This window comes from Haliotis cracherodii, unplaced genomic scaffold (genome assembly GCF_022045235.1).
Source record: "Haliotis cracherodii isolate W230 unplaced genomic scaffold, xgHalCrac1.p SCAF_11, whole genome shotgun sequence".
Classification (NCBI taxonomy): Eukaryota; Metazoa; Mollusca; class Gastropoda; order Lepetellida; family Haliotidae; genus Haliotis; species Haliotis cracherodii.
Window position 1 is genome coordinate 7,255,653 of NW_027266266.1, and position 27,908 is coordinate 7,283,560.

General features: G+C 44.1%; 1 protein-coding gene across 1 annotated transcript; it reads right to left on the minus strand.

Moving 5' to 3' along the window:
• LOC139456165 (nucleolar protein dao-5-like) lies at nucleotides 1-27,838 on the minus strand. The gene is made up of 8 exons (XM_071237719.1): nucleotides 27,752-27,838; nucleotides 18,847-18,991; nucleotides 12,834-15,992; nucleotides 5,843-5,887; nucleotides 3,748-3,840; nucleotides 2,674-2,830; nucleotides 1,511-1,597; nucleotides 1-1,197 (listed from the first exon to the last, which is right to left on the minus strand). The coding sequence occupies exons 1-8, from the start codon at nucleotides 27,793-27,795 to the stop codon at nucleotides 1,049-1,051; spliced, it is 3,879 nt and encodes a 1,292-aa protein (XP_071093820.1). The 5' UTR covers nucleotides 27,796-27,838; the 3' UTR covers nucleotides 1-1,048.
• Between the last annotated feature and the right edge of the window lie 70 nt (nucleotides 27,839-27,908).

Here is a 27,908-nt window from a genome sequence, read left to right on the forward strand (position 1 = left end):
AGTCTGTTTTAAAGGATTGGAGCTCTCACTGTCGTAAGTCTGTTTTAAAGGATTGGAGCTCTGACTGTCGTAAGTCTCTTGTAAAGGATTGGAGCTCTGACTGTCGTAAGTCTGTTTTAAAGGATTGGAGCTCTAACCGTCGTAAGTCCGTCTTAAATGATTGGAGCTCTGACTATCGTAAGTCTCTTTAAAAGGATTGGAGCTCTGACTGTCGTAAGTCTGTCTTAAAGGATTGGAGCTCTGACTGTCGTAAGTCCGTCTTAAAGGATTGGAGCTCTGACTGTCGTAAGTCAATGCTTGGGCATAGAAAATACTACTTGAGTACAACAGCTATGACACCCCTATGCTGCAATTAGGTCTGGGTAAGATACAGTTCCCCCTATTGATTTACCACCATTCTTTTAAATCAGTGAGTTTGATTTAACACTGCTTTGAACAGAATGCATGTAACTTTTCTCATATTTGACAAACTGACTTAGTCAAGTGTGAATTACTATTCCTAGACTGATGACAGTCATAGCATTAAGATCATATTATAGAACAGGCATAGGCCTCCTGTGCAGTTCGTCAACGGTCCTATTATCACAGAACACCCACATCTAAACGGTTGTAAGGTATTCACAATAATGACTTCATTTCATACGGTATCGTGTATGTAAATACAGGGTCACATGGAAGGAGTTAGGAAGATCATTAGCTGACAATTCTGGAGGAAGATCATTAGAGCTGACAATTCTGGAGGAAGATCACTAGAGCTGACAATTCTGGAGGAAGATCATTAGAGCTGACAATTCTGGAGGAAGATCATTAGAGCTGACAATTTCCGAAGAAGAAACAGCATCTCAATATTGAGATAATCTCATCCAAGAGATCCGATTCCTCATGTGAAAACAATGATGCCTAGCCCTGTGGAGCCGTGGAGCCGTGGAGCTGTGGAGTCTTGGGAGTCTGGGGTAGGTGATATATGATGATTCATGATGATTCATGATGATGCTTGTCTGCCATGTCTGGTTGCCATGGATACCATGAAGTACAACAATCTTCCTGTTCAGTCGCTGTCAGATCCTTCACTGTCGATGATGCCCTTCAGTCCGGCTAGCCTCATCTTCAGGGGAGTCATCTTCTTTTGGGGAGATGGACTCGGGGTCAGGCCACGCTTCTTGTAGCGACTCTGAACCTTCCGTCTCGGAGCGCGACCTGAAATAGATGCTGTTGGAGTAAGTTGGAGTGGGTATGGTTTAATGCCTCTTTTAGTAACATACCAGCCATATTACAGCAGGGATGCCCTAAATGGGCTTCACAAATTCAGGGTTAGAAATTGGCACTAGTCCTGTAGTCCTGGCTAAACTGCCCAATAGTAAAGGTATCATAAGGACTAGTGGAAATTTTCCATTTTTAAGGGTTTTGCTATATGTTATCATTATAAGGACTAGTGGACTGAAACTGTTAGTTTCTACCGCTGCAAATTGTACCCATGAGGGGAAGAGATCCTGGGATGTCTGCCACCTACCGGAGTCGGAGATGATGTTGTCCGTGTCGAGCTCGGCTGCCTCTTTCTTCAGCTTCAAAATCTCAGCCTTCTTCATACTAGGGGCACCTGGAGGGGGAACATACATGTAAAACAATGTAACCATGTCTCCCTATGAACATACATTTATACCTACACAAATACATATTAATACTATAGTTTAAGTAATACCCTGACAGATTACATATAGAAATAGGGAGGAACTGGGAGTTCTTTAACTTCTTTTTGAGAAGTGTACATAAATCATCACAACCCTGACAGGCCCCCCCCCCCCTGCCTACAGTTTGTGACTGAGTATGGTTTTACGCCAATATTCCGCCAATATTCCAGAAATATCCCAGCAGGGGACACCAGAAATGGGTTTCACACAATGTACCTATGTCAGGACCCTTCCCTACAGGACCCTTCCCCACAGGACCCTTCCCTACAGGACCCTTCCCCACAGGACCCTTGCCTACAGGATCCTTGCCCACAGGACCCCTCCTGGACCCTTCCCTACAGGACCCCTCCCGGACCCTTCCCTACAGGACCCTTGCCCACAGGACCCCTCCCTACAGTTCCCTTCCCTACAGATCATCACAACCCCAAAAGGTCCCCTCCCAACAGATCATCACAACCCTGACACGTCCCCTCCCTCCAGACCACCACAACCCCAACAGGACCCCTCCCAACAGATCATCGCAACCCTTACAGTTCCCTTCCCAACACATCATCACAATCACAAAAGGACCCCTCCCTATAGATCATCACAACCCTGACAGTTCCGCTCCCTATAGATCATCACAACACCAACAGGACCCCTCCCTATAGATCATCACAACCCTGAAAGTTCCTCTCCCTACAGATCATCACAACCCTGACAGTTCCCCTCCCCACAGATCATCACAACCCTGACAGTTCCCTTCCCCACAGATCATCACAACCTTAACAGGACCCCTCCTAACAGATCATCACAACCCTGACAGGTCCCCTCCCCACAGATCATCACAACCTTAACAGGACCCCTCCCAACAGATCATCACAACCCTGACAGGTCTCCCAACAGATCATTACAACCCTGACAGATCCCCTCCTCACAGATCATCACAACCCCAACAGATCCCCTCCACACAGATCATCACAACCCCAACAGATCCCCTCCTCACCCTGCATCCCCTTGGTGCGCAGGATCTCCTTGATCTTGTAGATCTTGGAATCATCTGTATCGCACCCCAGGAGCTCCACGGTGTTCCGCAGGAAGATCCCAGCACAGCGACAGATCCTCCTCAACTGGGTCAGCTGGGAGTTGTCACCTCTCTTGTTCTGCAACATCACAATATCACACTGCCAGGAAAAGATGCAGCATACAGACAGCTGAATCTTAGAACTCACACCTAAGAAATAACCAAGATAATTCCACTTTTAGAGTTGCCTCATATTTATATTCAAGTATGTTTCTTAGAAAAAATGTTCAATAATTATGTGTCCTTGTTTCAACAGAGAGGACACAGCAACCGGTATGGTTCACTTATACCATTACTTGATAACAATGGCAAACAACTGTTAGTTTGTTTGTTTTCTTGTTGTTTACATTCAGCAGTCTTCCAGCTATATGACGACGGTCTGTAAATAATCGAGTCTGGACCAGACAATCCAGTGATCGATATCATGAGCATCGCTTTACGCAATTGGGATATGATGACATGCTCAACCAACTCAACAAGGCTGACCACCCGATCCCATAATCACCTCTTACAACAAGCATAGTCGCCTTTTACAGCAAGCATGAGTTGCTGAAGCCCTATTCTACCCCAGATCTTTACAGGTCGCAAACACACTGTTTGTTTAGTTGCTGTTTTTTTGTTTAACGCCACGCTCAGCAATATTCCATTAGTCACCTCTTACAACAAGGATAGTCGCCTTTTACGGCAAGCATGGGTTGCGAACTGATGGATTGGGGATGCAAATAAACCAAATTACTGCTATGTTACAAATTTGTAATATTTTTCACTTCATCATATCGGTGGAATTTGCTGCTATATACGGTAAGGATTCTGCCAAAAAGGTAATTGCTGGCACGTGGGTTTAATCATGTTAAATGACTCCAGACTGCTTGTATGTGTGTTGTGGTCTCTGTCAACACCCTTTGGTGATGAAACACAACTTCCAAACATCCCATGTCTTGTCCAGTAGCTTGACAGAATCACAAGGTGTTTCTGTACTTCCATCGTAACTCCTACCTTGGACTTGGCAGTTGCTTTGTTGTTTAACTGTTCCGCACTGACTGTGTCCAATGAAGACATGCTGTCTTCGGACCTCACATCCACTGACCCCTGCAACAAAACAAAACAAGTTGATTAGGTTTTACTGTCCATTCAAAATGAAGGATGTGTTGTTTTTAGCCAATCAAAGGTCAGCTTTTTCAAGCGATTTGGCTTCATTGTCAAACTGGCGGCTATAGTCGTGACTTTACAGTTAGATTATCCTCTGTTTGGAGGAGTGAGTGTGCAATTTGGGTTTAACACCGCTTTTAACACTATTCTAGTCATATCACGGCGTGCCAGCTTAATGTGGGAGGAAAGCCAAAAGTGATACAGGTCTCAGACGTTTACCACTTCGGTGAAACCCTCGAGCACGGTATGGTGCTGACAAACCTAGAAACATAATCGGGGCGAAGCAGGATTTGAACCCAGAATCGTGGGTTTCTGGCATGCCCTAGGGATGCAACTCTGCAGCGCCTTAGACGACTGGGCCACCTGTGCCCCTGCTTGGAGGAGAAGAATTGCAAGAGGATAATTCTTAATTTGTTGAAAGAAAGAAACAACTGAAACCCAGAATGTAAAATATACAAAACATGCACAGCCATTATTATTCATCATTCAGAACTGCCCATTTTCATTGTTTTTGAGTTACCGAAGTATGCTGCACTGCATGCTTTGCTTGAGAAATTAGAACTAAAAAGCATTGACGATCAGAACTTCTATGGAGAGTTTATCAGATAATGCAGAGGTCAAATTGAGTAAAAGATTGGATTATAATGAAAATGTCAAAGGGTGTTGCAAGTTGCAGAAGTTTACACTGGACAGCCCTCCAAGCTTGTGTATGAAGCCAACAAATCAGAAATCATTATCATGGTGAATATGACATCAGACCTCTAAGTTTAAATTTTTACGAAGTAGCCATGAAAAAGTCAAGCCAATATTGTAGGTAGCCTAAAGCATTTGAAATGATCTTTTATCAAATAACTATTATAATATGTACAAGACATAGCACTAGTCTTGTATAATAGTGGAAACTGTACTTGATTTTTGTTATTTGTGACTTGAACAATGATGCAATTTATGTTACTAGATTATTGAGGTATATCCTTGCTTATCAAATGAGCATTGTCAGCCAAAATAAAATACTAATGACATTAATATTTATGCATTTTGGTTCATTGTCAAATTTTGGAGGAACTATTTGCGAGTACAATTATTAGCAGATGTGTTTTCCAAGATCAGCTGTTATTGAAATTTAGGTTGCATTGGCGACCGTTTTAGTCGCAACTTTGAGGGCTGGACATGATAACCTCCAAGCCATCATGACCTTTGATTCAGTAAGTCCAGGGAGGTAACTCTATGCTGAGACTGGTCAGAATACATAAAAGTGACCTAAGCTGATTGTAAGAGGCGACTTAATGGATCCGGTGGTCAGGCTCGGTGACTTAGTTGATTGCTTGTCATCATAGTCAGATGGTGCGGATCGTTGCTGATAATATCAACCACTAGACTGTCTGGTCTAGACTTGATTATTTACAAGCCACCGTCATGTAGCTTGAATGCTGCAGCACTCAGGCCCGAACCTTATCGTTTTCAGAAGAATGTAGTGTGATCATGTCGACTGTTTACAAGACCAAACAGAATTTAACTAGCCTTGGGCTCCAGGCTAGTCGCAGACTGTTGAGTGAGTGAGTGAGTATGGTTTTACGCCGCTATATTCCAGCAATATCACGGCGGGGGACACCAGAAATGGGCTTTACACATTGTACCCATGTCGGGAATCAACCCGGGTCTTTGGCATGACGAGCGAACGCTTTAACCTCTAGGCTACCCGACCGCCCCTACAGACTGTTGAGTGTGGTGTTAAACAACAAACAAGAAAACACATTGCTCTCATTACCAATTCTCGAACAAAATCTGGCCTTGTCAACACAGCAGTTTATCGCCTTACCACAAAGGATTTATTAAGAATCTAGTTGCAATGTCCATGATGTTTGATAAAAAACAAAAATCAAAAACGACAGCAAAAGAAACCATAACAATAATAAGCAATGATTTTCAAAATTCCACTCACCAAAGAAGGTGGTTTCATTGAACTCAAGGCATCATCACTGTCAGACTGGAAGGAAGAACAAAAAAATAACTTAGAATCATCACACAATTAGGTGAGTGAGTGAGTGAGTGAGTGAGTGAGTTGGGTTTAACGCCGCTTTTAACAGTATTCCAGTTATATCGCGGCGTGTCAGCTTAATGTGGGAGGAAAGCCCGAAGTGATGTAGGTCTCAGACGTTTACCACTTCGGTGACACCCACGAGCACGGGTATGGTGCTGACAAACCTAGAAACATTATCGGGGCGAACCGGGATTCGAACCCACAATCATAGGTTTCTGGCGTGCACAAGGGACGCAACTCTGCACAGCAAATCGCGGCGCCTTAGGCGACTGGGCCATCCGTGCCCTCTCAAACAATTAGGTCTTTGAAAGGCATTTAGAAGTGATACACATAAGGAAAAATAGATGGATGTCAACTTCTTTATAATGAAGAACACAATGTTTCGGAGTATGGCTGGTGAATGAATGCCATGAGGCAGAGAGCATATATATATATATATATATATATGTACATGTACTTATCTGCCTAGTGCTTGGGACTTATTGCTTTGATCTTTGTCGGTGCTAATCACCTAGCTGACTTCAATGTGCCCTTTCCTATGTCTATTCTTTCACCAATCTCATAAAAATCAGCTCTTTGTTCCCGCTATCACTGAATAAACATCAGAGGACATCCCATTACGGGTCACGTCAGAACGACCTTTCATCCGACCAATCAAAGCGTCGCTTACCAGATCATGAAAGTGACAGTTGGAGTGTGTTTTCTAATCATGCAACCTCGAAAACGTTAACACTGGGTATTCTGAACGACAGTTACGACTCGTATGACCTGTCAAAATTATCGTCTATCTCTCGCTTCCATGGGATAAACATTTGAATGGAAGAGGCGTTGCATGGTATGTGGGAAGCACTGCCATACAATCTCAACCATATATTAGACATTTCGTAATGTTTGTTTGTTCAATTTTCAAAATCCCAATCAAGAACTGTGTAAACATATTTTTCAAGCGTAGTCTGAAATTGAAGTCACCAGGTTGAAACAAGTGAAGCTCGAGAAAGCTCGAGAAAGCTGCCTTCTAATTGGCTAATGTCGACTGCTTGTTAGTCATTTCAGTAGTCGGTCAATATTCGCGGATGGTCGTTCTGATGTGACCCGTAATAGGATATCCTCAGATCTTTGATTAGCGGCAGCGAGAAACTTGATCTGATTTTAATGAGATTGATTCTTTCACCTATCAGTGCTAATTACCCCCGGCCTCCCGTTTGCCCATTGTCCATTACCTATTACCTATCTATGATACTTAAGTACTGGCTTCCATACCATCAGCGCTAATTACTGTAGAGTGTTGGCTTCCATTGTCTATTGTTAATCACCTATCAGCGCCAATCACCTGTTGGCTTCGATTGTTAGTTTCTACCCTTTGTTAGTTTCCAACTTTTGTTATCTTATTAATTTTGGTGTCCTAACATGTACATATATATGTATCTGCCTCATGGCATTCATTCAGCTGATGAAGGAGTAAGCATATACTCTGAAACGTTGTGTTCCTCATATCAAAGAAGTTGACATCCATAAACTCTCTTCCTTATCACACAATTACACACTGATTCTTGACATGGAATTAACTTATCTTGCAACAGGACAATATGGCACAACAATCCATGCGAGATGAACGTTCAACACCACTTTCAAGATTATTGTATCGTACGATGTGCACGCGTGTGTGTGGCAGCGTGTACTAGTCCAGACTACCGTATTTTCTTGAGTATAGTGCGCACTTTTTTTTCGAAAAAACACAGCTGTGTAGAAGGGGTTCGCATTATACACGAATCCTATAAAGTTATATCATTGGGTGTGTCTTGACCGAATCACCGGTCGATTCCAAGAAAACGTGTGTACAGCTGATTGCTGTTTCCGGCTTAGTTTACGAGAAAATACACAAGGTAATCTTAATCCCTAGATATAAAACAATGCCTAGCAGAACAATAAATACTATTTAAACAGTACATAAACATGTCTGGTGATTTTTTATCTCAAATTTCGAATTCGTACTGACAAAGTTTCTCAGCACCCGTTCGTTTGCCGGACTTCGCTGAAAGGGTATGGTGTACATTTTTTCTGCGCATAATATTCAAATTTCTTTTTTTTCCAAAATATTGAACCCGCTAGAGGGGGGTGCGCATTATACATGGGTGCGCACTATACTCAAGAAAATACGGTAATGTTGATTGTAGAGTGCTTGTCCACTGAGATACCATGCCGCAGTTTAACATGAATACTCCACCTAGACACAGTATACGGACTCTAACACGACCTGTCCTTGTTTTAGCCCCTTAATGCCTAAGGCCAGGCAGGGAAACAACAAGAACCATCTTTTAATGTCTTTTGGTATGACACGGCTTGGGATTAAACCACTGACTTTCCGCTCTCTGGGAAGGCACACTATCCACTACGGCGGTCAACTATCTCTGTGAAGCACTATGAGTGAGTGAGTGAGTATGGTTTTACGCTGCTTTTAGCAATATTCCAGCAATATCACGGCGGGGGACACCAGAAATGGGCTTCACACATTGTACCCATGTCGGGAATCGAACCCGGGTCTTCGGCGTGACGAGGGAACGCTTTAACCAATAGGCTACCCAACCACCCCGTGAAGCACTACGAAAACACATTAGCAGGATAAAGAACATACGATGCTCGCCTAATCTATGGTAATATCACCTTACATCTTTTCTATATGGATCGCAATGTTCTGTCTTAAGAGGCAACTAAAATGGGAATCCCATTATCATGTGTGACCCAGTCGATTGTGCGCCATCATATATCATTACTCATGGTATCCACCACTGGTCTGTCTGGTCCAGACATGCCACTGTGATCTCACTCACTCACTCACTCACTCACTCACTCAGAACAGGCTGCAAATAAGCATGCATTGACCGGAGTACACCAGTGATCGATTCTGGGCCTCTGTGATCTCACTCACTCACTCACTCATTCACTCATTCACTCACTCACTCAGAACAGGCTGCAAATAAGCATGCATTGACCGGAGTACACCAGTGATCGATTCTGAGCCACTGTGATCTCACTCACTCACTCACTCACTCATTCACTCATTCACTCACTCACTCAGAACAGGCTGCAAATAAGCATGCATTGACCGGAGTACACCAGTGATCGATTCTGGGCCACTGTGATCTCACTCTCTCACTCAATAAGCACGCATTGACCGGAGTACACCAGTGATCGATTCTGGGCCACTGTGATCTCACTCTCTCACTCAATAAGCACGCATTGACCGGAGTACACCAGTGATCGATTCTGGGCCACTGTGATCTCACTCTCGCACTCAATAAGCACGCATTGACCGGAGTACACCAGTGATCGATTCTGGGCCACTGTGATCTCACTCACTCACTCAATAAGCACGCATTGACCGGAGTACACCAGTGATCGATTCTGGGCCACTGTGATCTCACTCTCGCACTCAATAAGCACGCATTGACCGGAGTACACCAGTGATCGATTCTGGGCCACTGTGATCTCACTCACTCACTCAATAAGCACGCATTGACCGGAGTACACCAGTGATCGATTCTGGGCCACTGTGATCTCACTCTCTCACTCAATAAGCACGCATTGACCGGAGTACACCAGTGATCGATTCTGGGCCACTGTGATCTCACTCACTCACTCAATAAGCACGCATTGACCGGAGTACACCAGTGATCGATTCTGGGCCACTGTGATCTCACTCTCTCACTCAATAAGCACGCATTGACCGGAGTACACCAGTGATCGATTCTGGGCCACTGTGATCTCACTCACTCACTCAATAAGCACGCATTGACCTGAGTACACCAGTGATCGATTCTGGGCCACTGTGATCTCACTCTCTCACTCAATAAGCACGCATTGACCGGAGTACACCAGTGATCGATTCTGGGCCACTGTGATCTCACTCACTCACTCAATAAGCACGCATTGACCGGAGTACACCAGTGATCGATTCTGGGCCACTGTGATCTCACTCACTCACTCAATAAGCACGCATTGATCTGAGTACACCAGTGATCGATTCTGGGCCACTGTGATCTCACTCTCTCACTCAATAAGCACGCATTGATCTGAGTACACCAGTGATCGATTCTGGGCCACTGTGATCTCACTCACTCACTCAATAAGCACGCATTGATATGAGTACACCAGTGATCGATTCTGGGCCACTGTGATCTCACTCACTCACTCAATAAGCATGCATTGACCGGAGTACACCAGTGATCGATTCTGGGCCACTGTGATCTCACTCACTCACTCAATAAGCACGCATTGACCTCAGTACACCAGTGATCGATTCTGGGCCACTGTGATCTCACTCTCTCACTCAATAAGCACGCATTGATCTGAGTACACCAGTGATCGATTCTGGGCCACTGTGATCTCACTCTCTCACTCAATAAGCACGCATTGATCTGAGTACACCAGTGATCGATTCTGGGCCACTGTGATCTCACTCTCTCACTCAATAAGCACGCATTGATCTGAGTACACCAGTGATCGATTCTGGGCCACTGTGATCTCACTCTCTCACTCAATAAGCATGCATTGACCGGAGTACACCAGTGATCGATTCTGAGCCACTGTGATCTCACTCTCTCACTCAATAAGCACGCATTGATCTGAGTACACCAGTGATCGATTCTGGGCCACTGTGATCTCACTCTCTCACTCAATAAGCACGCATTGACCGGAGTACACCAGTGATCGATTCTGGGCCACTGTGATCTCACTCACTCACTCAATAAGCACGCATTGATCTGAGTACACCAGTGATCGATTCTGGGCCACTGTGATCTCACTCTCTCACTCAATAAGCAAGCATTGATCTGAGTACACCAGTGATCGATTCTGGGCCACTGTGATCTCACTCACTCACTCAATAAGCACGCATTGACCGGAGTACACCAGTGATCGATTCTGGGCCACTGTGATCTCACTCTCTCACTCAATAAGCACGCATTGACCGGAGTACACCAGTGATCGATTCTGGGCCACTGTGATCTCACTCACTCACTCAATAAGCACGCATTGATCTGAGTACACCAGTGATCGATTCTGAGCCACTGTGATCTCACTCTCTCACTCAATAAGCACGCATTGATCTGAGTACACCAGTGATCGATTCTGGGCCACTGTGATCTCACTCACTCACTCAATAAGCACGCATTGACCGGAGTACACCAGTGATCGATTCTGGGCCACTGTGATCTCACTCACTCACTCAATAAGCACGCATTGACCGGAGTACACCAGTGATCGATTCTGGGCCACTGTGATCTCACTCTCTCACTCAATAAGCACGCATTGACCGGAGTACACCAGTGATCGATTCTGGGCCACTGTGATCTCACTCTCTCACTCAATAAGCATGCATTGATCTGAGTACACCAGTGATCGATTCTGAGCCACTGTGATCTCACTCTCTCACTCAATAAGCACGCATTGACCGGAGTACACCAGTGATCGATTCTGGGCCACTGTGATCTCACTCTCTCACTCAATAAGCACGCATTGATCTGAGTACACCAGTGATCGATTCTGGGCCACTGTGATCTCACTCTCTCACTCAATAAGCATGCATTGACCGGAGTACACCAGTGATCGATTCTGGGCCACTGTGATCTCACTCTCTCACTCAATAAGCACGCATTGATCTGAGTACACCAGTGATCGATTCTGGCAGTTCGGATCAGTTACTTGCTAGAGACACATGGACATTCTTCTTTCAAAACCAAATTTAGAAACATCTTCATGAAATATTGGACGGTCCATGAATGCCGAGAAGGTAACTGATCTGAAACCTTGCTAAGGGAGCAGATCTCTTCACAGCAGAGTATAGAGTCTTAGATGACTGTGGCCCTTGTGGCCCTTGTGCCCCGGTCCTTTGTGCTAATATAGACATTCCCAGACAGACAATATGGAGGACTAGGTACGCCTGTCTATTCTGGACTCCCACTCTGAGATTACTATTTTCTTCATTGATCATGATCTGTTTTGCAATCAGTCAAGACTATATTTGACTTTCTCAATATACTTGATGCTAACATATTTCCTTTCATAAAACTATTTCCATGGTTACAGCTTGTGCACACATAAAACCATGACAACAGATGTCATGCAAGCACGTGGAGATAAACAGTTTATGTTTTCAGATCTGAGGGTGTTATTGAAAAAGAAAAGTACAAACAATTTTCCATTGTACTCTCTCTTCATATGAAGCTGATGTGAGACAGGAATAACGTCTCTCCGGAATGCCATGACATCACGGCAGGAATGTCATGACATCAAGGCAGGAATGCCATGACAAATCTTACAGCAAACAAGACTGACAAAATGGCTGTTGAAGCGGAATTTCAAAAGCCGTGTTTGGCAATATTTTCTGCTGTGCAAAGATATTACAAAAGTTTCAAGCAAGCTGTGTGGAACAATTGTCACCATTACACAACATCAGCTCGTCTGTCTGGATGTTCTCCAGTGAGGTCACAGATGGGAATAGAAATACGAATACAATTTCAGTCGAACTTTTCCAATATTCTCGAAAAATGACAGCCTGCAGGCCTTGTGCTGAAGCAAATCACACCTGCCTTGACATACATATTAAGGCCGTTTTCGATTGTCGAGAATGAAGGATTTTGTCGCTTTCTAGGAATTGTAAAACCAAGAAACAAATTTCCTCAGAGAAACCTCTTACTACTGACTGTGTCATGCTACATATTGTATCGTGAAATTTCTGTATTGTCACTACATGTCACTCTACTTACCAAGCATTCATATGCAGTGAAAGATTTCTATGAGCAAATCCCATTTAACAAAGTTATCAACCAATCAAATTCCAGCAAAAACACCGTTTCATTTTAGAATATCCATTAACACCGTTTTGTCAACCCACCTCTAATGCTGATCCTTGCTTTGGTGTAGAAAGCCCAGTTCTCCACACTTCATTGTTTTTAGAACTGACATGAGAGCTCGCATCACTGTCCCCCTGTATGGAGTTTATAACACTACCTTGTGTTTGAATAATGCTGCTGACATCCGACTCCCCACCACTGTTAATATCAGAGTTCCCTCCCCTTGACACACTACTTGACCTTGAAGACACACTGCTTGATTTGACTTTTGATTGTTTCTTTGACTTTGAATGTTTTTTCCCCAAGATCAACAAGTCTAAACTCCTGACACTGTCCTCACGGGAAGCACGGTCTGACTCTGCTTCACTGATTTCATGAATTTCCTCCTCTGAATCTGACGGACTCTTTGACGTTTTCGTTTTTCCCGCCTTTTTTGACGGACTTCGTTTTGACTTTGTAGGACTAACTGACTTCATGAGACTTAAGCTTGACTCATTTACACCATCTTCTGAAAAAGTTCTGCTACGTGTAGACCTGGTAGGACTGACATCCAACTCACTCACACTCTTCCGCGGAGAAACCCTCGTTGGTTTCGGATGATTATCATCACTAACACTGTCATCTGACTCCACCACAACAGGACTGATTTCATATTCACTATCGCTATCAATTTTAGCCTGTTTCTTGGCTTTCCTGTTCCTGAAAACCTCCTCTTCTGACACCGACATATCCAACTGTTTCTCTTTTCGCTTAGATTTCTTTGACATTTTTCTAATCCTACTCTTCCCTTTGGGTACATCCTTAATCTGAACACCCAAACCATCACCACCGGAATTATTTAATCCAATTCTTATGGGCAACACTCTTTCGTAACTACCTTCAACACTACTTCCATTAACAACTTTTTTCAGAGATTTCTCATCGTCGGATTCAAACTCAGAATCGGAGGAATCGCTGTGGTGTTTCTGGGCCACAGTCCATCTCCTTGCTCCTTCAGAGTCGTCCTCGATGCCACTGCCTTTTCTCTTGATCACCAGCTTCAGCGGTTTATGCTCACCATCAGAGATTTTCATCGCCTTTGCATTTTTCTTAATAACAGGACTGTCAGTCTCAGAACCAACCTGCCTATATTTCCGTTTTCTTTTCTTTTTCTTAACAGGTGGTTTGTCGACAGATTTTTTCTTAACTGACAGTTCCTCCTCAGATATGGGAGCATTATCATTGTTCTTTGCTTGACCTCCTGAGGGCTTCAGAGGAATGTTGTCCTCAGAATCGAAAGAATCAAATTTTTTCAACTTGGTGGCCATTTTGCTACATGGAGTTGAACTTTGGCGAGATTTTCCATTTTCAACTTTCTTCAACTTCTTAACCATGGGGTGTGATGATAAAGCATCTCCATCTACTTCGTCAAGAGAAAACATGACCACATCATCCAAATCTGAAGAGGACACCTTTTCTGATTCATTTGTCAATTTTCCTGATTCATTTGTCGTCTTTTCGGATGCATTTGTCGTCTTTTCGGATGCATTTGTCTTCTTTTCGGATGCATCTGTCCTCCTGCTAGCCATACGCATCCAGTCAATCTGATCATCAACTCGCTCCAGTACAACGGTACAGGTCTTCACATCAAAACTCTCACCTTCCAGAATCTTAGCGATATTTCTCTGTTCAAATTCCTGGAATAATCCTCGCCTATTCTTACGAATGGTGTTATCACTTTCCGTTTCTGATATCGAAAACACAGACTTTTCTTTCAAAGAAGGATCTGATGAGAATCCTGGCGTCTCATCATCAACATCTTTCAAGAGTTCTGAAAAGTTTATTTCTTTCACTTTCCTCTCATATTTCTTGTAAGATGAAAGTGTCTTTTCCCTCTCAATATCTTCCAAGACCTCAGAAACATTCAGGGAATTCTTCCGGATACCAGATCGCCTGCGATACTTGCCACTTGATGTCAAACTCGGACAATTTCTTCCATCATCGTCCTCATCATCTGTTGAATCCAGACTCGTCACCTGCAGGACAGTCTCCTCATGAATCATCTTCTTTACCTGTTCCTTCGCCTCCTTCTTCTTCTCCTTCCTCGGTGATGTCCTAGTTTTTGCGGATGGCTTGACAGTCTTGTGGAGCTCCGCCTCAACGATGGCCGAGTGTTTGCTCAGGTCTACATTGACCCCGCTATCTTCAGAAGCAGCATCAGAGATCTTGCTGGACACCGACTCAACCCTGCTAGATGTGGACTCGCGCTCACTCTCAGAATCAGACGACAAGGCATAGCTTTTTCTCTTACATGATCGCGATGTCTTTCTTTGTTCCTGAGGTGTACTGACCTCGATATCAATCTGCAGACGATCATCATCGGAATCACTCAGTTCATCCTCACTATAAACTTTCTGTTTCTTGGATGCTGGCTTCTGAACTGACTTTTTCTTAGGACGTGTATTCTCCACATCGGAGTCTTCGTCCTCAGACTGAATGGCTTTCCGTTTTCGATTTGTTTTCTTCGGCACAATCATCCCCACATCGCCGTCTGACTCCGAAGCCACTACAGCATCTGACCCTCCATCTTTATCGGAGTCCATCATGGCTGTCATCACCTCACTAATGCTCAGCCTCTTTCGTGTCTTGTTCACTGGTGTAAATTTCTTTGTTGGTGTAGGCTTGTCAGATTTTCCTTGCGAGTTCACTTTTTTTCTTTGTGATGTGTTCTGATTATCAGAGCTCATTTTCTTGGCTGGTAAAGGTTTAGAAGAATTTTGTGGGGTCTGTTTACGGGGTGAGACTGACCTACGTTTTGGCACCAAACTTATTTTATCTTGACTGGTTTGTTCTTTCTGTTCATTGTCAAAGTCCATTTTTTTTCTGCCCTTAGATGTTTGTATTTCTAGCTTCAATGGAACTGACTTGGAATGACCACTTTCATTGCTTTCGATGGACTGGATCTCAAAGTCTTCATCATTCTCGTTCTGATGTCCTGAATTGCTGTCCTCCTCAGTTTCGACATCTTTATCAGCAGGCTTTGTAAATGTCTTTTTCTCCTTTTTTGGAGATTTACCACATTCACCAACCTTTGAATTACTGTCAGAGATGTCGGTTGGACTTAACAGTTTGCTACCATCGTTAGTTTCCGATTTTCTTCTGGGCAGAGTCCGGGCTTCTGTTTTCTTAACAGACGATTTTCTGGATGACTTGTCTTTGTTCTGAAACAAAAATACAACAGAAATCAAGGGCAAGGTCAAGAAAAATGCATATTGTATATTTCTTGACACTTTCATGGGTCCGCATGTCTCCATCCCTTACCTGTCTCCCCACCTCCTTCCCTGTCCATTCCCAACCCCAGCCTGACCCCTCCCTGAGATGTCCATCTCGCACACCCCATCTTTCAAGTCCCTCCCTACCCCTTCCTACTATCTCAACTGATATGCCCCTCTCCCTCCCTGGTGTGTCCATCTCTCTCACCCCATCAAGTGGTCATTCCAAGTCAGTTCCATTGAAGCTAGAAATACAAACATCTAAGGGCAGAAAAAAAATCCCTACCAGCCCCTTCCTCTGCTCCACCCACTCCTTCCTCCTCTCCCCACCCACCACCCCTCCCTCCTCTCCCCACACACCCCTTCCTCCTCTACTCCACACACCCCTTCCTCCTCTCCCCACACACCCCTTCCTCCTCTACTCCACACACCCCTTCCTCCTCTCCCCACACACCCCTTCCTCCTCTCCCCACACACCCCTTCCTCCTCTCCCCACACACCCCTTCCTCCTCTACTCCACACACCACTTCCTCCTCTCCCCACACACCCCTTCCTCCTCTCCCCACACACCCCTTCCTCCTCTCCCCACACACCCCTTCCTCCTCTACTCCACACACCCCTTCCTCCTCTCCCCACACACCCCTTCCTCCTCTACTCCACACACCCCTTCCTCCTCTACTCCACACACCCCTTCCTCCTCTCCCCACACATCCTTTCCTCCTCTCCCCACACACCCCTTCCTCCTCTACTCCACACACCCCTTCCTCCTCTCCCCACACACCCCTTCCTCCTCTACTCCACCCAACCCTTCCTCCTCTCCCCACACATCCTTTCCTCCTCTCCCCACACACCCCTTCCTCCTCTACTCCACCCACCCCTTCCTCCTCTCCCCACACACCCCTTCCTCCTCTCCCCACACACCCCTTCCTCCTCTCCCCACCCACCCCTTCCTCCTCTACTCCACCCACCCCTTCCTCCTCTCCCCACACACCCCTTCCTCCTCTACTCCACCCACCCCTTCCTCCTCTCCCCACACACCCCTTCCTCCTCTACTCCACCCACCCCTTCCTCCTCTCCCCACACACCCCTTCCTCCTCTCCCCACTCACCCCTTCCTCCTCTCCCCACCCACCCCTTCCTCCTCTACTCCACCCACCCCTTCCTCCTCTCCCCACACACCCCTTCCTCCTCTCCCCACCCACCCCTTCCTCCTCTCCCCACCCACCCCTTCCTCCTCTACTCCACCCACCCCTTCCTCCTCTCCCCACCCACCCCTTCCTCCTCTCCCCGTACACCCCTTCCTCCTCTCCCCACACACCCCTTCCTCCTCTACTCCACCCACCCCTTCCTCCTCTCCCCACACACCCCTTCCTCCTCTCCCCACACACCCCTTCCTCCTCTCCCCACCCACCCCTTCCTCCTCTACTCCACCCACCCCTTCCTCCTCTCCCCACACACCCCTTCCTCCTCTCCCCACCCACCCCTTTCCTCTTTTACTCCACCCACCCCTTCCTCCTCTACTCCACCCACCCCTTCCTCCTCTCCCCACCCACCCCTTCCTCCTCTCCCCACACACCCCTTCCTCCTCTCCCCACACACCCCTTCCTCCTCTACTCCACCCACCCCTTCCTCCTCTCCCCACACACCCCTTCCTCCTCTCCCCACACACCCCTTCCTCCTCTCCCCACCCACCCCTTCCTCCTCTACTCCACCCACCCCTTCCTCCTCTCCCCACACACCCCTTCCTCCTCTCCCCACCCACCCCTTTCCTCCTCTACTCCACCCACCCCTTCCTCCTCTACTCCACCCACCCCTTCCTCCTCTCCCCACCCACCCCTTCCTCCTCTCCCCACCCACCCCTTTCCTCCTCTACTCCACCCACCCCTTCCTCCTCAATCCACACATACTTTCCTCCTCTACTCCACCCACCCCTTCCTCCTCAATCCACCCACCCCTTCCTCCTCTCCCCACCCACCCTTTCCTCCTCTACTCCACCCACCCCTTCCTCCTCAATCCACACATACTTTCCTCCTCTACTCCACCCACCCCTTCCTCCTCAATCCACCCACCCCTTCCTCCTCTACTCCACCCACCCCTTCCTCCTCTACTCCACCCACCCCTTCCTCCTCAATCCACACATCCTTTCCTCCTCTCCCCACCCACCCCTTCCTCCTCAATCCACACATCCTTTCCTCCTCTCCCCACCCACCCCTTCCTCCTCTACTCCACCCACCCCTTCCTCCTCTACTCCACCCACCCCTTCCTCCTCTACTCCACCCACCCCTTCCTCCTCAATCCACACACCCCTTCCTCCTCTACTCCACCCACCCCTTCCTCCTCAATCCACACACCCCTTCCTCCTCTACTCCACCCACCCCTTCCTCCTCAATCCACACACCCCTTCCTCCTCTACTCCACCCACCCCTTCCTCCTCTCCCCACACACCCCTTCCTCCTCAATCCACACACCCCTTCCTCCTCTCCCCACCCACCCCTTCCTCCTCTACTCCACCCATCCCTTCCTCCTCTCCCCACACACCCCTTCCTCCTCTCCCCACACACCCCTTCCTCCTCAATCCACACATCCTTTCCTCTTCTACTCCACACACCCCTTCCTCCTCAATCCACACATCCTTTCCTCCTCTACTCCACCCGTCCCTTCCACCTCTACTCCACCAACCCCTCCCTTATTTCCCCACCCACCACTCCCTCCTCTCAACCACCCACACCTCCCTCCTCTCCCCACCCACCCCTTCCTCCTCTACTCCACCCACCCCTTCCTCCCACATGCCCATCTCCCCTTACCTCTGTCCGTGTGGGATCCCCCTGGGTGAAGAGTTCGTCCAGCACGCAGCTGACCAGTTCCTTGAGCTTCTGCTTCTCCTCATGTGAGAGCTGCTTCTTGGTGTGCTTCTCGTACGCCTTCCTCACCCCCTTGGTGGTCAGGACACTGCAACACAGAGGTGGCACCATAAACCAGGGGGTGAATGCACTTGCTCCACCCAGTGACTGACATCATGAGCTTCGATCTACACAATTGGGATACGATGACATGCATCAACCAAGTCAGTGAGTCTGACCACCCGATCCCGTTAGTCGCCTTTTACGACAAGCATAGTTACCTTTTACGGCAAGCATGATTTGCTGAAGACCTATTCTAACCTGGATCTTCACGGGTATAGTCTACTTGGATAATCAGAAGTTTCAAATCAAAATAACCACCTCTGATTCAAACAGGTGACAGTTTCATCACCATTAGTAGACAGCTGTGTTCAGCAATCTTCCAGCTATATGGCAGCGTAAATAATCGAGTCTGGACCAGGCAATCCAGTGATTAATATCATGACCATCGATCCACGCAATTGAGATCGATGACATGCATCAACCAAGTCAGCGAGTCTGACCACCCGATCCCGTTAGTCGCATCTTACGACGAGCGTAGCGTGTCAGGCACATGGTTTGAGGAGAACTCTTTATGTTCAGTGCTGACAGAAGCAGAAACACCATGATATACCAGTAATCTCACACAGACAGTGTGAGCGGAACAACTCAGAGCATTCTTTCTCTATATCCACGGATTTATCAAGAATACCAAACTCAATGCCCCATGTCATGCAAATTGGGGAAAATCGTAATCAAATCAGGACCAGACAATTCAGTGATTGACATCATGAGCATCGATCCAATTTGGATACAATGACATGCGTCAACCAAGTCACCGAGCATGACCACCTGATCTTGTTGGTCGCCTCTTACAAGTATGGGTTGTCAAGGACCAACTCCAACCCGGCTCAATGCTCATAAGGTCACTCACTAGACTGTCTGGTCCACAATCAATTATTTACAGACTGCTGTCATATAGTTGGAATATTGTAGAGTGCGGCTTCAAACAATAAACAAACAAATACCATTTTACATCAGAACTTGACTCCAGTTTTGTCATGTGTGGAAAAACATAATAATATTTAAAACAGATTACAAAGCACAACTACAAATAGTCAAAAACATTTTTCAGACACTTTTCAAGTGCACCATAAGTTGTACAACCGTAGGCCTTCCGTACAGTTTCTTAATAACACAGCCTTCTGTACAGTTTCTTAATACAACAGCCTTCCGTACAGTTTCTTAATACGACAGCCTTCTGTACAGTTTCTTAATAACACAGCCTTCTGTACAGTTTCTAAATACGACTGCCTTCTGTACATTTTCTAAATACGACAGCCTTCTGTACAGTTTCTTAATAAGACAGCCTTCTGTACAGTTTCTTGATACAACAGCCTTCCGAACAGTTTAATACCACAGCCTTCCGTACAGTTTCTTAATACCACAGCCTTCTGTACAGTTTCTTAATACCACAGCCTTCTGTACAGTTTCTTAATACCACAGCCTTCCGTACAGTTTCTTAATACAACAGCCTTTTGTACAGTTTCTTAATACAACAGCCTTTTGTACAGTTTCTTAATAAGACAGCCTTCTGTACAGTTTCTTGATACCACAGCCTTCTGTACAGTTTCTTAATACAACAGCCTTTTGTACAGTTTCTTAATACAACAGCCTTTTGTACAGTTTCTTAATACCACAGCCTTCTGTACAGTTTCTTAATACAGCAGCCTTTTGTACAGTTTCTTAATATTACAGCCTTCTGTACAGTTTCTTAATACCACAGCCTTCTGTACAGTTTCTTAAAACCACAGCCTTCCATACAGTTTCTTAATACAACAGCCTTCTGTACAGTTTCTTAATACAGCAGCCTTTTGTACAGTTTCTTAATACCACAGCCTTCTGTACAGTTTCTTAATACAGCAGCCTTTTGTACAGTTTCTTAATACCACAACCTTCTGTACAGTTTCTTAATACCACAGCCTTCCGTACAGTTTCTTAATATTACAGCCTTCTGTACAGTTTCTTAATACCACAGCCTTCTGTACAGTTTCTTAAAACCACAGCCTTCCATACAGTTTCTTAATACAACAGCCTTTTGTACAGTTTCTTAATAAGACAGCCTTTTGGAAATCTCAAGAAAAGTCTCATACTAACAATGAAGAAAATCGTACTGCTACTCATCCTGTGATTGCTTGTCAGTATTGATCATGGTGAAGTACAAGGCCGGATTGAACAACTCTGCTTGTCAATAACACAGGACTGTCATACAGCATCATGCTAATGTGAGCAGGCTTTGCAGGAATATTGATGCACAGAATTTAATGCTTGTTATTGATCAGTGATCATTACAACCGGTACTCGACTCAAATGCAATAACTGAGAAGAATTCCTATTCTGAAAAACATATTCATAAAGGTCTTTTCCATCTGTTTAAGGGAAACAGGTGGCGAATATATAGAAATTATAAAACCAGACCAATATTAATACATGTATCTTGCCTTACGGAACAACTTTTACAGGTTTTCATGGTCAATATACCACAAGCACGGAGACAAAAGAAGGAAGGAACAAAAATTGTCAAAGAAGTCTCGTAAAAGAAATTAACAAAAATACAGGCAAATTATCCACATTTTCAATCAAGCTCAAATTCTGGGTCTGACTCATCAAATCAAAAATACAACTCAGAATGTAGGAAAAAAAATTAAAATTAAATAGGATTTTGCTCATCATGCTAATGATAATGATACCTACAACTTCTTAAAACACAAGTTTATTGATGTTTACCATCAAAAGCATCAGTTATTTTCTACAGTACTTTTCACTGCTATAACTTATAAGAAGTGTGACAGATATGGCTTCAGTCAACGTCTTCAAAATAAACATGGCAGAGAATCTGTTGTTTGTCTATGTTTGTTTGTTTGTTGTTTAACGCCACACTCTGCAATATTTCAGCTATATGACAGTGGTCGGTAAATAATAGTCTGGCCCAGACAAACAAGTGATTGATGTCATGAGCATCGATCCACGCAATTGGGATTGATGACATGCATCAACCAAGTCAGCGCGTCTGACCACCTGATCCCGTTAGTCACCTTTTACGACAAGCATAGTCGCCTTGTATGTATGGGTTGCTGTAGACCTGTAGACCCTGTAGACCCTGTAGACCTGTAGACCCTGTACACCTGTAGACCTGTAGACCCTGTACACCTGTAGACCCTGTAGACCTGTACACCCTGTAGACCTGTAGACCCTGTACACCTGTAGACCCTGTTGACCTGTACACCCTGTAGACCTGTACACCCTGTAGACCTGTACACCCTGTAGACCCTGTACACCTGTAGACCCTGTACACCTGTAGACCCTGTAGAACCGGAAGACCCTGTACACCCTGTAGACCTGTACACCCTGTAGACCTGTACACCCTGTAGACCCTGTAGACCCTGTACACCTGTAGACCTGTAGACCCTGTAGACCCTGTAGACCTGTAGACCCTGTAGACCCTGTAGACCCCAGTTCTCTACCGGTCAGTTGTCAATGTATACCAGTAATCAAGCACACAGCTATCACAGTCTGTGACATTAGCCACCAGCCGTAAACCTGAGTCAAGTCATATTTCTTTCATTCTAGCATGTCTGATATAGATGCAGTACAAATATTGGACTGTTATTATCTTATGGATTTATGAACCTGCAGAGATTCATAAACCCACTCAGAGGCCAATATTCTGCCTCAAGTCTACAGAACAATTTCAGTTAAAATTATACAATTATAAAATTAAAAAATGTACCCTTTTATATTATTCCACTCGTAACTTGTGTTATGATTTTGACGAGTTGATTTGTATTTTATTTATAACAGGACCAATATATAGAGGAAGAGTCTCTAAAGCTTACTTGTACATTATTTTATTGTATGTCAACAATTCTGAAATTAAGAAAATAATAACGTTACAAAAACAAATGCCACTTTTGAAATCATTTTTTCCCCAAATCGCCTGCCCAGGGCACTAGTTTGATATCTGAAATGAATCTTTGCAGGCCCTGTCTCGATGAGTTGATGGGTCGTCGCAAAGCATAGTAATATTTTTATTAACAAAATCTGTTATTTAACACGTTTAATGTACTGTGAACTACAATCATGCTAATTTAATGGCATCAAATTAATTACATTCTCACGTCAAATATTAATATGATTGACAGCTGTGAATGTGAATTTTAATGTGCCAAAAGAAGCTTAAAATTCCTACATAACACATAAACCTGCTATAACAAAATTATTCAACCAAAAAACTTGGAATTAGGATTTCTACATATTAAGACAGTCGTATCCTGTATTTGACTTGACGTTGGGGTAAATCTAAGAATATCATTCATACCTATTAAGCAAGGGACACGATTGCTGATTGGTCAGTTGAAGCCCTAATATGTCACAATACTTCTTTGTTGAGAAAAATGATATGACGTCATCAATGATTTATTACATTATGTCATCTGAACGTTAGGCTGCCTTCGGTGAAGTTTCTCTACAGGGTTGACACTTCAAACATTGTTTTTATTTTCTCTTAACATGTCAATGTGTGCTACAGTAAGCTACAGTTACAACGAACTCAAAGGGACCACGCACTTTAGTTTGTTATAACCGTAGTTCGTTATAAGCATATATACAGCAAATAGAAAAAGCAGTTTGTTATATCCGTCAGTTCTTTTTAAGTATGTTAGTTATAAATACAGTTTACTGTATGTGGAATAACCTACTTGAAAGTAGGAATATTCAATATTTGGCCACCGATAACATGCATCAATTATATTCACGACAACCCTCTTTCACTCAAAGAGAGCAAAACAAGGGAGACAACTCCCACTCTATCCTGAACCCAGCAAACCTGTGCTAGCTCATGGATATCTTATTGATATTATGGAGTTACATTTTGGCTGGACTAACGACTCTGTGCACAGTCAAATCAAAATCGTACAACAAAATGACGTCCGGTACGTAAATTGCCATGCAGAGTTTGGTCGATAGCAGGATTTGCAAAACATGTGTACGATCAAGTCCAAGTCAAGAATGCAGTTTATTAGGAACACATCCAAATGTCGCCAGTGTTAGGGTAGGTTACCCCGAACTCCATCCTTAACCCTTGGATCCCCTTTACGATAAATCACCCCTTTACGATCATTAGGGTTAGGAACCCGTTTAGTGGCTATTAGATTACCCGAAGTCTATCCTTAGCCCTTGGATCCCCTTTACGATCAATCACCCCTTTACAATCATTGGGGTTAGGCACTCGTTCAGTGGCTATTATAGATTATATAGCGGCTCCTAATATTCTTCACACTAAAACGTCGAGTAAAAAGGATGAAATGGTTTTGTGTCGAATTTTTTGGATACTGGAAACTGTCCTGCAACATTCACACAAGCCACTTTCACCGGCTACATTTTTTCAGTACTGATTCAAAAGCTAACTCACTGTTGTGTCGTCACTAGTCATGTTAATTCCTCCACCGTTCCTTACTATTATCCACATCATCCTTACAGTGTTCCCTACCACACTTTTCTGTCACAAAAATCACCTGACGAATTATTAAATACCATATCATTCATGCGTACACAAGACACAATGCCTACCCGTAACCTTCGAAAGTGTCCGTCACCTATTCGACCCTTTTCGTTCAGTTCCGTAACGTCATAGGCATGACTAGGTAAATTTGCACTTAGTTTAACAGTGTGGACGTAGCTCAGTCGGTTAGCTGTCAGGCTAACAATCCAAAAGTCGCGGGTTCGCGTCCGACGGATTCTCACAAAAACTGGTTGCTTGTCTTGAGACGTGTGACCTACGGCAGAGATCGTTCTCACAAGAAGTTGTGGTACTGTATTCTAAAGGTGCATTTTGTATGAGAATCTTTAACAGCAGCATATCTAGTGATACTGTTTGGGGAACCAGAGTTACCTATTTGTATAACAAGATTCTGCTGGCTACATGATTGTGAACAAAAATGTTCCTGCGGTATGTAAGTACCTGTGCCGACAATGACCCCATGAGCTTTATCAATGTTGCATCAGGGTGACAAACAAAAATAGTTAAATAGAGGCCAGACTAATTAGAGAATAACAAACAAGCTATAAGGAATTAAGGATTATCTGTCCCGAGTGAATGAGTGGTGGTAATCCTGAGCCTTTTGCACGGGACTTACAGCATTCATTCATGAGGGATAGATAAGCTGTAGTTCCGAGTTTTGAGTAGGTTATTCTATTTATTACACATTGACATTATAAAGGAGAAAGGGGGTGGTCGGGTAGCCTAGTGGTTGAAGCGTTCGCTCGTCACGCCGAAGACCCGAGTTCGATTCCCGACATTGGGGACAATGTGTGAAGCCCATTTCTGGTGTCCCCCGCCGTGATATTGCTGGAATATTGCTAAAAGCGGCATAAAACCATACCCACTCACTCACTAGAAGGGAAAATGAAAAAAATGTATGGAATGTCAACCCTACAGCGGACCTTAGGTCCTTCACCCTACAGACAAACTTCACCGAAGGCAGTCTATTGTTTAGATGACGTGGCGCTATTAGTTTGTGACGTCATCAACAATGAATGACATCACATATTTTTTTAACAATGAAGCTTTATGTAAGCATATGGCTTAAACTGACTAATCAGCATTACAAATAGCTAACAAGCACATCTGCAAAAATCGGAAATATATCACACAATCATTCTCAGTTTCTGACTCTAACGTTTCATTCTATTCTAAAATGACATAATTTTGAATGCCAGATCTTGGTATCTTAGGAAGGCATGGAATTGAACAAGTGATGATATCTACATATATTTCTAGTCAGCAAAATGGATCTGCAATAGAGTTGTCTTCAATCTCATTGTGAAAGCTGAAGTCTACAAGGAAAGGTCACTGGTCCTTCCTGAATTGTAAGTTTTGGACCAGTGGACCTATGTTTATTTCAAGCCCTGATCATTGTGATGTCGATCTGCGGCTATATCCTGTTAGGTGAGGTGAGGTGAAATGGGGTTTAATGTCGCGTCCAAGATTATTGCACTTATATAGTGACGTGCATGTACGTGTGTGTTTGTACTAATCCGGACTGATGCCGATTTATAGTGCTAGCTCAATGAGATACCATGCCGCAGTTTAACATGAATACCCCACTCAGACACAGTATACTGACTCCGAGCTGACCAGTCCTTGTTTTAGCCCCTTAATGCTGAGCGCCAGACAGGGGTAACAACAAGTACCATCTTTTAACGTCTTTTGGTATGACGCGGCCAGGGATCGAGCCCCGGACCTTCCGCTCTCCGGCTGGATGCTCTACCACTAGACAACGGAGGCGGTCTATCCTCTTAGGCTTACAGGATACATATCTTGGCACAGGATTTGGATAAAAGGCAAAAGGATATGTTTATGCCTTTATCAACTTTTGATAATACACGTATAACTATATCTCTACCAAATTTGAAAAATACCTAAACTGGCTAGTGACCCGTTATCGCCAACCCCACATTATAGCATGGGTATGATCACTTGTTTACATTTGTCTATTTTCATTAGAATAGAGAATTAATTATCCAAAAATGATCAAAATTGGGGAGGTCATATGAATATTTCATGTGTAAACAAAAAGCCAACAATACAATGATGCAAATTTAGTTGTCATTGCTTACAATCTCTCACTTCTTCCCAAAAATATGATTCTAAAACCCAAGTGAGCAACTTTTAAAAAAACTCATAACCTGAACATATCTTAAATCCATAAAACATAGTGTGATGGATGAGAATGGGTCAACTGAATTTGGGGAATATTGGTTTACATCCATTGACAGATGACAACTTGATAAAAGCTATTCTTTTTCATTTTAATGAATAAAATATTTGAATGTGACAATAATCAATGTAATCTGTATATACAAAAGAGCGCAAATGATCATGTGGCAGGTGCTGTTTAGACGATGGCGATAACTGTACGGTCAGTTGACAGGAAAGTCTTATTTCCACCGTTTTGAAGCCCTCTTGTCAAGCAATAATAGACATCGAGTCACAAGTTTTCCACATAGAGAAACAAATGACTTGCTCACAAATTCACAAAAATCAGAGTTTGGGTACTGTCAGCTTTATACACAGAATATTTCAGAAATAACGAACAAGATGGTTTTAACTATAGGTAGACAAGAGGACATTTTGGATGACAATGTCCTAGAAAATGAACAGCCCTGAAACCTGGTTTCAGCAGATTGCTGCTATATCATAGTGGCAAGAAATGCGTGCATCTTTACAGAGGTGTATCATTTTAGGTATAAAAAAAAAACATTTAATAGGATACACTTAACACCAGTTGGTACAGACACACTTGACTGAGCTCATATAACTTCAGGCTAATTTGGCTGTGCAAATTCGCAACAATGATGCATTTGGAAAGGAGATGACTTGCTAAATGATTCTTATCACGAAAAACATAGGAATACAGGAAAACTAATGACACGGTCTTCGTGACACTCTCAACAATCATATTTTAGCATAATTATGACAGTACACTGTACACATGTATTGAAATTGAAGACTTCTCAGGTTTCACACTTTTGTAATAGTTATTTTCATTCAGATAAATGTTGACATCGATCGTTGATGTTCTTATCAGGCAATATTTACATTCGACCATATGACTGCGAGATGTTTGCCATGCTTTTGAATCAATGTTGTGATATGCTGTGCTTGTCACGATCGCTGAGTTGTCACGTCATTTCGTTACAGAGTGAAATCTTATGGAAACTGTTTCATTTATTAATACATCTGAAAAGCCAAGTATCTTCAAATACTAACCTCAAGTCGGATTCCTTGATCAGATTTTTCACAAACTCTTCCATTTTTGGCGCGTGCTGTTATCACACAGAACACAGTGGATCATTCGTTCATGGATGCTACAAGCGACTTCCGCTCAGAAAGCCTACATGTTGGCCGCAAATGCTGACTTACTGCA

Bases quoted from the DNA above. Each gene is read 5' to 3' on its own strand.
- LOC139456165 (XM_071237719.1), bottom strand. From the start codon at position 27,795: ATGGAAGAGTTTGTGAAAAATCTGATCAAGGAATCCGACTTGAG. The intron at 1,598-2,673 runs GTGAGGAGGGGA...TTCCCCCTCCAG, and splicing joins GCGCACCAAGGGGATGCAGG to GTGCCCCTAGTATGAAGAAG. The intron at 1,198-1,510 runs GTAGGTGGCAGA...CATCTATTTCAG, and splicing joins CAACATCATCTCCGACTCCG to GTCGCGCTCCGAGACGGAAG.